Source organism: Artemia franciscana, chromosome 20 (genome assembly GCF_032884065.1).
Source record: "Artemia franciscana chromosome 20, ASM3288406v1, whole genome shotgun sequence".
NCBI lineage: Eukaryota > Metazoa > Arthropoda > Branchiopoda > Anostraca > Artemiidae > Artemia > Artemia franciscana.
Genome location: NC_088882.1, coordinates 7,458,255 through 7,472,036, shown reverse-complemented (window position 1 = coordinate 7,472,036; position 13,782 = coordinate 7,458,255). Strand labels below are relative to the sequence as shown.

The 13,782-nt window shown below is 36.6% G+C and overlaps 2 protein-coding genes across 8 annotated transcripts in view; both read right to left on the bottom strand.

The window, feature by feature from the left end:
* Window positions 1–13,782, bottom strand: part of LOC136040389 (BTB/POZ domain-containing protein 6-like) — a 396,184-nt gene that overhangs the window by 230,678 nt on the left and 151,724 nt on the right. The window lies entirely within an intron of this gene.
* The window catches only part of LOC136040386 (zinc finger protein 3 homolog), a 108,681-nt gene continuing 107,254 nt past the window's right edge, over window positions 12,356–13,782 (bottom strand). For all 4 annotated transcript variants that reach the window (XM_065724645.1, XM_065724647.1, XM_065724648.1 and 1 more), the window contains one exon: window positions 12,356–12,590. In XM_065724645.1, the coding sequence (XP_065580717.1) occupies window positions 12,462–12,590 (129 nt within the window). In that variant the 3' untranslated portion in view covers window positions 12,356–12,461. The remainder of the gene's footprint in view (window positions 12,591–13,782) is intronic.

Sequence of the window (13,782 nt, the reverse complement as noted above, 5' to 3'; positions counted from 1 at the left end):
TCTACCAATAGCATAACTTCCCAGGAGGTAGTTACCCTTCCAAAATTTCAGCTAAAAATTAACTCCAGAGACTACTAGATGGTGATGTTTACTTTTAACATCAATAATACCAGCACTCTTATATACCCTAGTATATTGTATTGATCCTGCTAGTATTCGACTTACAATAGCATAATCAATAAGGTTTGCTGTCTTACCATCACGTGAATACGATGTCAACTTATGTACCAATTTATGACCAATCACTGTATTGGCTATAACAAGGTTGTTGTGCCTAAAAATTTTCAAACTCTGTAGCCATTACTGTTTCCTTTTCCTACACCAAATTTACCTAGGCTAGGATGGCATCTATCCCTATTTCTACTAGCCTGGGCGTTAAAATCTTCAACACCATATTTCTACCTGGTACCCTATCTATTTGCTCCGCTGACTGTAAGTAGAATTTATCTGAGTCACTAGCATTTCGGCAATCGGTCCAACTGGTCCATATACTAGTATAACTGATACCCCGAGCCTTATAGTCATAAAATGATCAATTAATATTCTATTATTAATACCTTCCCAGCCTAAACAAGACTTAACACCTTTCTTATTCATCATGAGTATTTCTTCCTGCCTATGTACCCCATCTACTGTGCCTGAATAAACAAATTATATATCACCTAATTTCAAGCTTCCTACTCCTGGGATATAAGCTTCTGAAACTCTTAATACGTCCAGTCCAAATCGTCTGAATTCGTCTTTCAAAATGTCGATACAATAGTCATTTTTTAATGTCGTAACATATGTTCCCGAGTATACAACAAAGCGTTTAAACCGGCTTAGTACCAGAAAGAAAGAAGTCACTGGGACCAACAGTATGATTTGAGGCTTTGTGCAATTCTGGGCCCATCTTGGTCACTACATGGTTTTCAGCACTTGGCAAAACTCTTTTATTAACAAGAATCGAAATCCTGCACAGACAGCCCGAAGCCTATTACATCCGACTCATTACATGCTTACAAATATTATGCTTCTATGGGGAGGCAACCCATGGTAGATAAATTAGCTAGGAAAAGGTTTTTCACCTCAAAAATACCCATTTAAAAAGGCGGAGTCCCAAAGAAATATCCAATAATCAGAATCCCGTGCGAATGCTGTGTTGTTTACTAGGCTATAATTTCCTCAAGGGGCGTCACCTCTCAAGTTTGAAAAGTTGACCACAAGATTTCTAGTCTTGCAGGTACCTCGAAAGGGTCAAGCCAACCCTTTGCACAGGTGGTTGTTAATAGATCTGGACCTTACGCCCTGCCGCAGTTATCCTTCTACAGAGGGTCCTCCCATGGTGGTGTTCTGCATCACCATGCAATTTAACCCATTACTGTCCCATTACTTATGGGACATGTGGAGACCCGGGTGGGTCCTGTTGTGTGTACATTTGAGGAGCCTTCTTTCTCCTCCACCTGTATCTACAGCCCCAGGTGAGGGTGACCCATTTTCTATTACAAGCCCCCAGGGACAAGGTCCCTCTGTGTCTGTACCTCCTATGAAAGTACCCTACATATCTGTTGGGCGTTCCCCTATCTGTTGTCCTTATAGACAATTTTGAAAGTTAAACCTTATAGACGGTTGGGAAAGATTAAAATTGCAACATTAAAACAACAAAAGAGAAAGTAACCTGTGTTAGGTAATGCACACAATAAATAAGGAATATTTCCTTTCAAATTATTTAAATAAAAAGCCGCATGACTAATTTTTAGCCACTACCAGGAGCTGCCAAGACGATTTTGTTATGTCACAATATAGTTTCTTTGGGAGGATTAAATAAAAAAAAAGGTTTTTTTTTTCAACTGAAAGTGAGGAAAAATTTATTATTATTATTATTTTTATTATTATTTGAATATCTGTCTTAGTAGAAAAAGAAAATGACGGAGCACTCCAAAGAGAGAAAAAAAAAGCAAAATTTCACCATATAACTGTGACATGGTAACTATAATTGAAGAAGTGGCTCCAAGCATGTCTTGAAATATTGTGGTTGTTGTTCTCCATAGGTTTGGCAGCAAATATAGAAGGATGTGCTATGTGAAGAATATTAATGAGCTTTGAATTGCGTGTCGAGTTTGATAGCTCAGTTGGTAGTTTGTAAAACGGATAAAAGTGGAGTGAATTTAAAATGTATCAACTATTGTATGAATGATCCCGAAGGGTGCAATGTGGAGGATTTGCAGTAGAGCAACAGTGTTGTACAGAGTTGTGACATAACAGCGATTGAAACAAAGCCTAGCAGAGACTATAGAAGCATAGGAAGCTGATCTGTGGCCTTTGATTACTTCTGTTAGGAGATAACAAGGATGTGAACTGGTATTTTTGGAACACCAAGATAAATAATTTGTTCAGACGAGAAGATCTTTGAATTCTCATGTACAATTTCATGAAGAAGTGGGCCTTTTCAGTTCAAAGTATAATATTAGACTTTGCAGCATTAAATTACCCAAGAATCTACGTTATCAATTTTTGCACCCTTAGAAATTAGTAGCTGACAAATATCTAAATTTCCAGTCACAACAGGCATAAGTAAAAGCCTCTTATTACAAGAATTAAATAAAAAAAAACTAATTTTTTTAGCTGAAAGTAAGGAGCGACATTAAAACTTAAAACGAACAGAAATTCCTACGTATATGAAATGGGTTGTCCCCTCCGCAATCCCTCGCTCTTTACGCTAAAGCTTTTAATTGTTTTAAAAAGTAGAATTGTGGCAGAGTCAAACTTTAGCGTAAAGAGTGAGGGATCGCGGAGGGGACAACCCACATGGATTAAACTAAATCTTGGTTACTTCTACGGCTAAGCGTACTGAGAAATGAGCTATTATCCTACAATTTGTCTTGAGGCATCGTCAAGATGCCAGATATCCACTACAGTAGCGATCACTGCGATTTCACAACGGAGTAAAACTGTGAAATCTTCCAGCTTATTACAGAGATATCGGCAATTTTCCAGAATGAAGTTTGACATGGTGCAGTGGGACTTCATTGTCCTCAGAACAGGTGGAGTTTCTCGGATATCCATCAGAGGGTTTCTTCAAATTGCTTTAGCTTAAAAATTTCAGCTATTTTGGTCAGCTGAATTTTTACCAATGTTCGATGAGAGACTAACCTTGACGATTGAAGGTTAGTACGGTTACTAACCTTCAATAGTACGCCTATCCCACACGATGTCTTCTTTAATTTCTCCCTGCCTGGCATCCACTTTTCCTCGTTTTCCATCTATTTATTCAAGTGTTTGAGCCACCATCTCTGCTTCTTTTCAATAAGTGTAATCTACTTAGTAACGCCAGGATAGATGGCGTTATAACGATGGATTAGAAACGCAGACTATTTAAGTCATTTTTCTGCTTAGCGACTACTTCAGCTGAAATGGCCGCGGTAAGAAAAAATGCAGCAAAAGGCAATAACATTTTCACACTGGAGAACATACAAGTGCACACAAACATAAGGCTAAACTATGGTAAGGTGTTTTGCAATGCTGATCGGCGTAAGAGACACGTATCCAATAGTCTCATAAGACTATGTGGGGCTTACTTCATTATGTTTTGAAAATTGAACTTAAAAAACAAGCACAGAAAGTAAAAGCTCTAGCGTAAAGAGCATTGTCTTGTGGAATGGACAGCTCCTTTCATGTATGCATCAATTTCAGTTCGTTTTAAGGTTTTAAAAAGAAAAAAAGGAAGCTTATAAATAAAAAAAATAGAAGCTTATGAATTATATATATTTGGAATCAACATAATAAGCCGATGATATATTGTTCAAGTTCAAGTTCTATTTATTTTCATAAAATAACAATAACAAAAACAATATCCCAAAGGGCTCAATGGCCCGTTATTTGGGAAACAGCATACAATAAATAAAGAATCATAAAAACTTGTCATAAACATACTAAACAGTATCTAGATATAAATATGTAAGGAAAAGAAATCAACTCACCGGCAGTCCCCACGAAACAGCGACCCTCACATCACCCGATAATAAAATACAAATTAAAATTCTCGCGTCATCGAGGATACAACACCAACAAAACAACAACCCAAAAAAAGGAAAAAAAAAAAAATAAATAAACCATAAGAAACATTTAATAAGAAGCCTTTAATAAGAAACTTTTCATCTGTCTCTTAAAGGAGCCAAGTGTTCGTGACTGCCGGATCTCAGCGGGAACCAAGTTCCAAGCACGTCCCCCAGTCACAGCCAGGCCGAAGTCTGAACGAACCGAGGGACTAGCTGGAATCATCACATCCTTCCGGTTACGAACGATATATAAATTTACTTCCCCTACTAGTTTAAGCAGTCCCGAAAAACAACATGGGAGATCTCCCTGGAAGTATTGATATCCCAACGAAGATAGAGATAAAACATAAATATCTTTAATTTTGAGGAGGTCAAGAGGAGTGTGTGTAGCCGACTGGAGAATTCTTGCCACTTTCTCATAAAGATTGAGAATAGGAGCAAGTACCGGGGGAAATGTGGACATCCACAAAGACGAACAGTAACATATATAAGGGTAAATCAGAGAAAAGTATAAAAGACGGAGGATAGGGAAAGGGAATAAACGCTTTAATTTTCGGATGATCCCAAGTCCACGGGAAATTTTCACTCTTATTATTTGAACATACCACTTAAATAATAAATTTTCATCCAAAAGAACTCCCAGGAATCGCACATATCGATCCGGGGGACGACTTATGGAGCCTCTTGGTGTATGAAGCTCAGTAATTGTGGGGCAGCTCACACCTTTACGAGAAAAAATAAGAAGGTAGGACTTTTTTACATTTAAAGTTAGTTGATTTATGTCAAACCAAAAGAGTATTTTCTCAGTCATTGCTTGAAGCTTTAGAATAAGGGATGATTCATCCGGAGCTGCAGCACCTAAAGTAGTGTCATCTGCAAATGCTATTAATTCTTCTTGACTATTAGGTGTGAACACCAACGTACTCTGAGAGTAAGATTTGTGACACAATCCACAGCAAACATTGTTAATTGGGGTGTTAAAAAGTCGGTAGAGATCGTTCACATATGTGAGGAAGAGGGTTGGCCCAAGAATAGAACCTTGGGGTACTCCGTATTCAATTGGAACTTTTTCGTCTGTAACTTCTGTGGCGATAGATCTGTCAGTTAGGTATGACGAGAACCAAGACAATGCTTCCCCACGGACACCAAAATGACAAAGTTTACCAATGAGAATCTTATGTGTAAGGCTGTCAAAAGCTTTCTTTACATCAAGAAAAATGGCTGCAGGAATAAGATTAGAATCTAAAGATCGTCGTATAAACTGAAGAAGTCTATTACAAGCATGTTCTGTAGAATACTTTGCGCGAAACCCAAACTGATGCTGATGGAAAAAAAATTTAGCTTCAAGAAATCTCACCAGACGTTTGAGCATTGCTCTTTCAAATATCTTAGAGAACACTGACAGAAGAGAGATCGGTCTGTAGTTCCCAGGATCCTTTCTGTCACCTCCCTTCAAGAGAGCTATAACACGAGCAAGTTTAAGAAGTTGGGGAAATACTCCTAGTTCAAATGACCTATTAATCAAGTGGTAAATTGGGATGATAATCGATGGAAGAATATGTTTAATTACTTTAGCAGAAATTTGGTCGAAACCTGCTGAAGAATTCTTTAAAGACAGAACAATATTTCTAATTTCCTGCACCGTAACCTCCCCAAGAACCATTGATTTCAAGTACGAGGGACCTAAGAACTGCTTCCAAGACTGTGACACAGAGGAATAAGAAACGCTATTAGCAGTTTTTTTCCCTATCTCCGCAAAGAATTTATTCATATGATGTCGAATTTGGCCTTTTTCTGTTACAAGTTGATCGTCTACAATGAGAGACTTAGGGAGACCTTCTGGTTTCATGGACGGCCGACTAACTTCCTTAATCACGTCCCACGTCTTTTTTATATTTTTACCACAATCAACAAATCTTTTTGTAAAATATACTGTTTTAGCTCTGCGAATAATTAATTTCGGAAAATTACGGTACAACTTAAATGCTTCTAGCTTGGCCTTATTTGGTCTTTTTTTGTACTCCTTCCAAAGGTTCTGCTTCCTTTTATTGATTTTAGGACTCCAGATGTTAATTGATTGATATCAAAATTCTGTTTATCTAAATTCAGTTACTGTTGGGCCTCGTTGCTCCATTCTCAAAATTTGTTACCATAAACTGTTTGATATATTAGCACATAAATCTAAAAAACTTTAATTTAGGATGTTATCTGTGCTTATTATGTGTTTCAATTTCCAATAAGAAAATTAGGAGATTGGATATTAGAAGTAACGGTTAAAATCATTAGAAAATACCTAGAGTAGATACCCCCTCCCCCTTCTTATTCCTAACTGACTTTAATCATCACACTACAATCGATTTAATCTATTTAGTTATTTTTAAAATCATATCATAAAAAGAATTAAGTCCTATTTTGTTTTTCAATGATTTGTTTTTTCATCTAGAAAATTATATTTAATTTTTTACCTTAAATCAGAAGTTTCAAAGGCGGTATATTTGCATAAATACTAATAGCAGGAACTGTATTAGAATTTATATGCAGCTATATTCGCTGTAGTAGCTACTCTATTGCTGTATTAACTGTATCAGCAACTATATTTTCTTAAAAGAACATGTTAGGAAAGGTAGTGAATCATTATTTCGCGTTTTCGTTTTATTACTAAGATATTCGTATGATTTATTCGATTTAATCACAAATCTGCGCGCTACATCATGAAAAATCACTAGATCTAGGAGAAAATCACTAGATTTACAATAAAACCACTGTAAATCACTAGCTAAAACAAAATCACTAGTTATGATATCCTGAAAAAGGATTGTACATATAAGATTAACTTGAGGCCCTTTCACTTCTCCTTTGAGGGTTTGGTGCCCCCATAACCTACAAGGAATACAAGAATATGCATGAGCTGTGTCGAGTTATCAACAAAAATCTGTGAGTAAAAAAAAGGGTGGCTTCACATTCAACTATTAAACAGAACAGAGGAGAATTTACACTACCAATCTATTTGAGAATGAAAGAATTTTCCTCAATGAGGGCTTGCACGAGGTTCTCGGTTTTAAAGATCTTATTACTAAAGCAAAAAATTTCAGCGACAAAGACCATGTTATCCATGCAGACTGTGCACCTGGTTAAAAAGTGACTTTGCCTCCTTGAAATCCCACTCCTGTTGTATTTGAAGTGAAAATACTGTGACTCATTTTCTCCAAAGACTGTTTCTTTGCCGAATATGTTGACGGTGTAATTAGGGTGGGTAACACTTCCCTTCAATCATATTCTAAAGTGCGTCGTTTAGGTTGCGATGTCAAAAGTCTCCTCTACGCCTACCTTTACGTTGTTTAGCCAGTCTTGGAGTATGCATATCCTGTCTGGAGCCCTTCTGTACTGCATACTATTCACCTAATGCACGACCTAGAGTTAGTGCAGAAAAGGGTAGTTAGGATTATCCTAGGATGTAGCAATATTCTCTACCAAGAAGCACTCAATAAACTTGAAATCTAGTACCTTGAGTAAAGACTGAGCAATCTCATCATGAGATTTGGAAAAGTATTTCTGTCAAACCCAACCCAACTTAATATTCTCATATTAAGACATGTATGTTAAGACATTACGACATCTAATGTCGTAATGTTTATTTATATCTAAGTTTATCTATGTTTACCATGTAATATTGTGCCATTTTTTTACGTCTACGTTTAACATATAATGTTTTTGCAACTCTAGGTTAGCCAGGAGCTACGAAACTTCTGTAATAAAAACCGCTTTCTTTCTCTCTCTATGTGTGATGATACATGGATATATATATATATATATATATATATATATATATATATATATATATATATATATATATATATATATATATATATTCAGAGAAAAAGCGCATAGCTTCTGAGAAGAAGCTGAAGGAAATGAAAATCCATGTGAAGACTTGACAGGAGGAAAAGAAAGAGAAAATATCAGGATGATTTTGCATAATAATAGTTTCTATTGCTATGCTTATTTACGTAAACGTTGAAGTTTTGACACTTTTATGAAAATTGGTAGATGCACCTGATAATATTAAAATATTTGTTTATGTTAAATGAGCTTTGCGCTAGAATTTCTGAATTTAATATTTGATCTGCCATTGCATATTAGCTAGGTTTTCAGGGGGTTTTACATCTTTGTTGTTCCTGTAACTTTTTTTTTTCTTCCAAAACCTTGGACCAGTCTAAGGATTTAAAACGATCCGTGAACCGGTTCTTATTCACAGTATTATATATTCTATTAGACGTAGGGTTTTCAGTTCTAGAGGGTTGAGTAGCTGGTAGGGAAGGTAGGGAGAGAGAGATTGGAAAGTGGTCTAACAGGTCAGAAAATATTATTTTGCAGGATATGTGGGTTCCCAGGTTGGATACAAAAATGTTGTCAATTTCAGTAGCCTCAAGTAGACCTCACATTGTAGACCTCAAAGGATCAATTCTAGTAGGAAAAAGGATTTTGGGAAGAAGACCACTTGAGGTAAATATTTTAAAGAAGGAATCAGAATCATTATTATTGCTAACATTTAGTAAATTACAATTGAAGTCCCCAAAAACTATTGCCTTTTTTTGTGGTAAATTAATAAAACCAGAAAAATCATCAAACAGATTACAAAAGAAATGTGTCGGAAATGAGGGTGGTTTATAAAATAATGAAAAAATAAAAAATTCTCGTCTACACTTATGTCTACGATTAATGAATAAATGCATCTATTATTCATAGGTTGCGAGAATAAGGATTCACAATCTAATAGCCAGGTGAATTTTAGACTTGACTGGATGTAAAGAGAAATGCTGCCAGAGGACTTGATTAATTTTCAATAAGTTTGAAAGCCAGGGAGGGAAAATTCATTAGTATCATCAAATTTCGAAAGCCATGTCTCCGTTTTTCCAATTACGTTGAAAGGGCAGTAATCATTAATTAAAATTAAATCTTTAACATTAGCCCACTTGTCCCATATGCTTCTGATGTTAAAGCAAATTAAATTAAGTTTGGTCTCTTCAATTAGCTTAGGTTTCACATCTTTCACAAAATCAAAAGCGTCGAGATATTCACAGTTAATTTGGTTTAAAGGGCTATCGGGGTTAGCTAAGAGGTTGGTGGGCAGATTATTTTGGTCATCGTAATAGTTAAAAACAACATTATTGTACAGTGATAAATTCGTGAGAAACGTAAAACCTTGTATAGTACTTGTATAGTCTAATTCATTCATTTAAGGTTTGGGGTTTTCTTTCTGCTGTTAACAATATAACGTAAAATAGGGCACCGTAGGCTATAAGAAACATGAGATTCATCACAGTTAGCGCATTTGGGCTACATTTGACAGGACAAATCACGTGTTGCCTCATGAGGACCAGCACATCGAGAGCATTTCGGGAAAGAACTTTCGCACGCCACCAGTAGGTGGTTGGGTGAACGGCACTTGTTACAGCATCGTGGAAGATCATGAAAAAGAGATACTCAAATTGATTCATACTCAATCCGAATACCATCCTTCAAAGCATGGTCGAGTGACCTGGCATCCGTAAAACAGAGCTTAACAGAATCCGAGTTGCCAAGACGAGTAGCATCAGTGATCCCAGGGACCTCCTTAAACAAACCGAGTTCAAAATCACTTTCAATGCCTTTAACTAAATGATAGTACTTTTTGGCTTTCATTTTCCCGATTGAGTAGGGTAGGACAGACTGGGCCGAGACACAGAATTCCGGGGCGGCAGTTTTATCAATGGACACAATCATCTTGTCACCAACAGGTCTAACCAACATAATCAATTCATGACCGCAAACTTGTTCAAGAATTTGTCTGCGTTTCGTAGGATTGCTCAGATCCCGGGGAACATTAAAGATAATCACAGTGGCATGATTTTCATCGTTGCGAGACGAAAAGGATGGGAAATTGGTTTCGTAAGACACCATTTTAGAAGACATAGCTTTTAACATCTGCCCACAGCTAGTCTGGAATATGCTACCGCTGGTACCCAGGGGACTTCAGTAGGTACACGAATGACTCAGCAAGGAATATTTAAATCGTCATTATCACACTTACGTAGCAAATCGAGAATATTCTTAACATTATTCGACGCTGCCTTAGCACCAATACGCTTTGGTGGCTGGATATCATTGTTAACTTTGTTCCAAAATTCCACCTTAGCAGAAGAAATGACTGATCCGTCAAAAAATTCAACGGCACACTTAATTATCACTTCATCTTCTATTCCATATTCGAAATTCGTCGGTATGAAATTTAGCACGGGCGAGTAAACCCGTGTCCTGTCACCCACCGATCGTATACTATCGCTGTCTACATCAGAAATAATTCAATAAAAATGCGCAACTCCAATGCTCGCTACTCAAAGTTTGATTATAGTCCAAATATAAGGTTCAAAGACTTGTCTTTTTGAGGGGGGAAAATCCAAGACAATTGATTGTAGATTGCCTGAGAAAGTCCAAAGTAAACTTTTCACACAATTTAAAAAGGTAGAAATAGCTTAACAGGTCCACAAGATAGGCTAAAAAGAACTTTGGCGAGAGGAAGAGGATATCCAATTTCGTCTACAAACCCATTTCATCAAAATCAAATAAGGTAACAATCACATTTCAGGCATTGAAGTTCTCATGAAGTTGGAACAAAATGGATACGATAGTCATTTTGAGCCAATTGAAGGCATGAAGTTCCTAAAACAACAAACGGCCCTTTCAGAACTTCTATCAGATGTATTTCGAGAAAATAGGAGGTAAGAGAGAGGGTGGGGGGGTCTACCCTCTGATCATTCTGAATCTTAAAAAGGGCACTAGAACTACTTATTAAAAATCTAATGAGCCCCTCCAAAGTATACGATCACCCTTTCTATATATACCAGGGCATAACTTACAACCATTACCCTGGGGGCTGTAGGGGGGTTGTCATCCTCAAAGACATAATTTCCGGATCTTTCAACTGCGTTGAACAAAATGGCTATCTCAAAGTTTTGATTGGATGTGTTTGGGGAAGTGATGGGTGTGGAAATGGGTTAGTTGCCCTTCAATCACTCTTTCGACTATTAAAAAGGGCACTAGCCCTTTCAATTTCCAATTGAATGATGCCTTTCCGAAACTTGTATGACAACTCATTCGATGCGAAGTGTCCTCGTCTAAAACCGACCCCCCCCCCCTCCCCCCCCAAAAAAAAAAACATTGTGCCAACATCACTCTTTACTTAGAAACCGCTATTGCGCTGTCTATGATTATTCTTGAATTAAAATAACACCAAAATTACGCAAGCAGATGCAGTGCCATCTACTTAAAAGGAATTCTCAAGTCCTAATGTTGACCTCACATTAAACTATGAAGCAATCTCTAGTCCTCAAAATATCAGAATTAAATGGAATCACCATATTCAGAGCAATCAGTTCCAGAAGTCAGAACTCGTGTATCAAACAAAATGTTCTTAATCGTTATTTTACGACTTTCTTAGCTTCGAATCCCCGACTACAACTAAAACAGCATATCTTTTTTTTCCTTTACTGTTTAATAATTTAATTTCTAAATATAATTATCGATATCATGGTCGGAAAAATACAATTGAGAGCCTAATAGGTTAGTCGGTTGTTTTCTGCTGCTATTTAATGACCTTTAGGCACCTAAACCATCATTCTTGTTTTGTTTTTTTTGTGGGTTGTCAACAAGGATTAGTTTTAATCAATTTTACAACGAAAAGAAATATCATCAGTCTTTTTGCACCAGTTTTAAAAATACAAGTTGCATAAGTTGAGAAACGTGAAATTTTGTTCTTTTTAATTGTTGGTTTTACTCTTTACTTCAGTACATTCTAAGACCATACTGGCTACACATGGCGTATGAAACAAAGAGAAAAGGGATATAAAAAATGAATAATAAATTCGAATAGATGAGAAAAAACGAGGATTTTGTCAACCAGTAGCAAACTATGAAAACCAAAAAAAAAGGAAATATTTCGACAAGGACATCCTCCAAGTCTTTCTCTTTAGACAATAGACTAATTAACCATCAAATGTACATAAAATCCTGCCCTAAAGTTTTTTTTTTTTCTGAAACAGATCGGATACATTCCAAACGGAAGATAAACCATTCAGCAGAAAATACCGAATTCTTTTCGAATTTTTTTTAAAGAAAAGAAAAGAAAAAAAAGACTTTCTCGGGAAGTTCAGAGACCAGTTCAAAACCTCTACTAAGTGAATCACAGGACCCTTAATTGAGAAACCATGCACTAGTCTTTGATTACGGCTTCGAAGATACCTGACATATTTTGAACAGTTCTTAAAATGAAAAAAAAAATCTAGATGAATATCATAAATATAACATACAATAGCTATTTATAAGACGGTTACACTTAAGTTACTTCCTTAGGTTCTCGTGACTTCGGGATCTTTGAAGTATCTATCTTCAATAGTTTTCACGAGGGCAATCAAACCAGAATGTGACCTCACAATAGAAGCTAGTGAATTTTCTGGCATTGAGGTGGTCAGTAGGGTGAAGACATGGCCAAAAACAAGAGCATCTAATTCCGTTGGCCTAAAAGAAAAAAATAATGAAGAGATTTATAAGAATTCCATGCTTCAAAGGTGGCTCCTATTCAAGAGATTTACAAGATTCATACTTTTCTCCTCTCACATCCTTAATTCAAAATCTCCTCCCCCCTAACAACCATTTTTCTACAGGAGCATCATAGGAGAGTTTGCTTCATGAATATGCAGGGGGAAAATTTTTCCTAACCAAAGCTCCTGTTCCAAGGGTGGGAATGGGTTTCAAAAATGAACCTGGCTTTCATTTGCACTGGTCTAATCACTACCTTAATGAGACAACAATCACTGAGTTTGGTTCACGAAGCAATTTCAGATTTCAAAAAAATATATACCAACTAAAGGGCTATCCCTGAACACGAGATCATGAAAGTTTCCTCCGAGATTAGTTCGAAAGACACCGCTTGCAAAAATGTAAGATAATGGCATACATACTGCCATTTTCCTAAAATGCACTCCCCCCAAATATAATATAAAGTCTTACTCTGTCCCCTGTAGACCCGTGTGTGCCAATGAGTGATGGGCTAGTCTGACATAGCGTTTATTTAAATAGTTTAAGATGGTGTCTTTCCTTTTGGGTGATCCGGCCGTACCTTGCTTTTGTCTGTTTTCCATAATGGCCTTTCTCATAGTTTTAATCAGAAGATTTTGAGCAAAAAAGGAGCGGCGAGGAGGCCTAGCTGCCCTCCAATTTTTTGATTACATAAAAAGGCAATTAGAACTTTTAATTTTTTACGAACATTTTTATTAGTAAAAAATATACGTAACTTACGAATTAACTTACGTAACGAACTTCTATATTCGTATGTTTTTATTACGTATATGAGGGGTTCACCCCCTCGCCAATGCCTCGCTCTTTACACTAAAGCTTAAATTTTGACCCAATTCCCTAAGAATGACCCCTGAATCACAAAGGCTGTAGAATAAATAGTTGAAATTACTAAAAATACTTTAGCGTAAAGAGCGAGGTATTATGAGGAGGTGAATCCCTCTTATGCGTGCTAGTTTCTGTTCGTTTTAAGTTTTAATGCTGCTCCTTACTTTCAACTGAAAAAACCTTTCATGTGCATTTGTTCATTGTTTTTTTAAATAGAGCTAGAAAATCCTGCACCCCCTTCATTGAAATTCTCTTCTCCCATGACAAATTCCTCCATGGAAAGATTCTCCCACGTACCCCCCCCCCC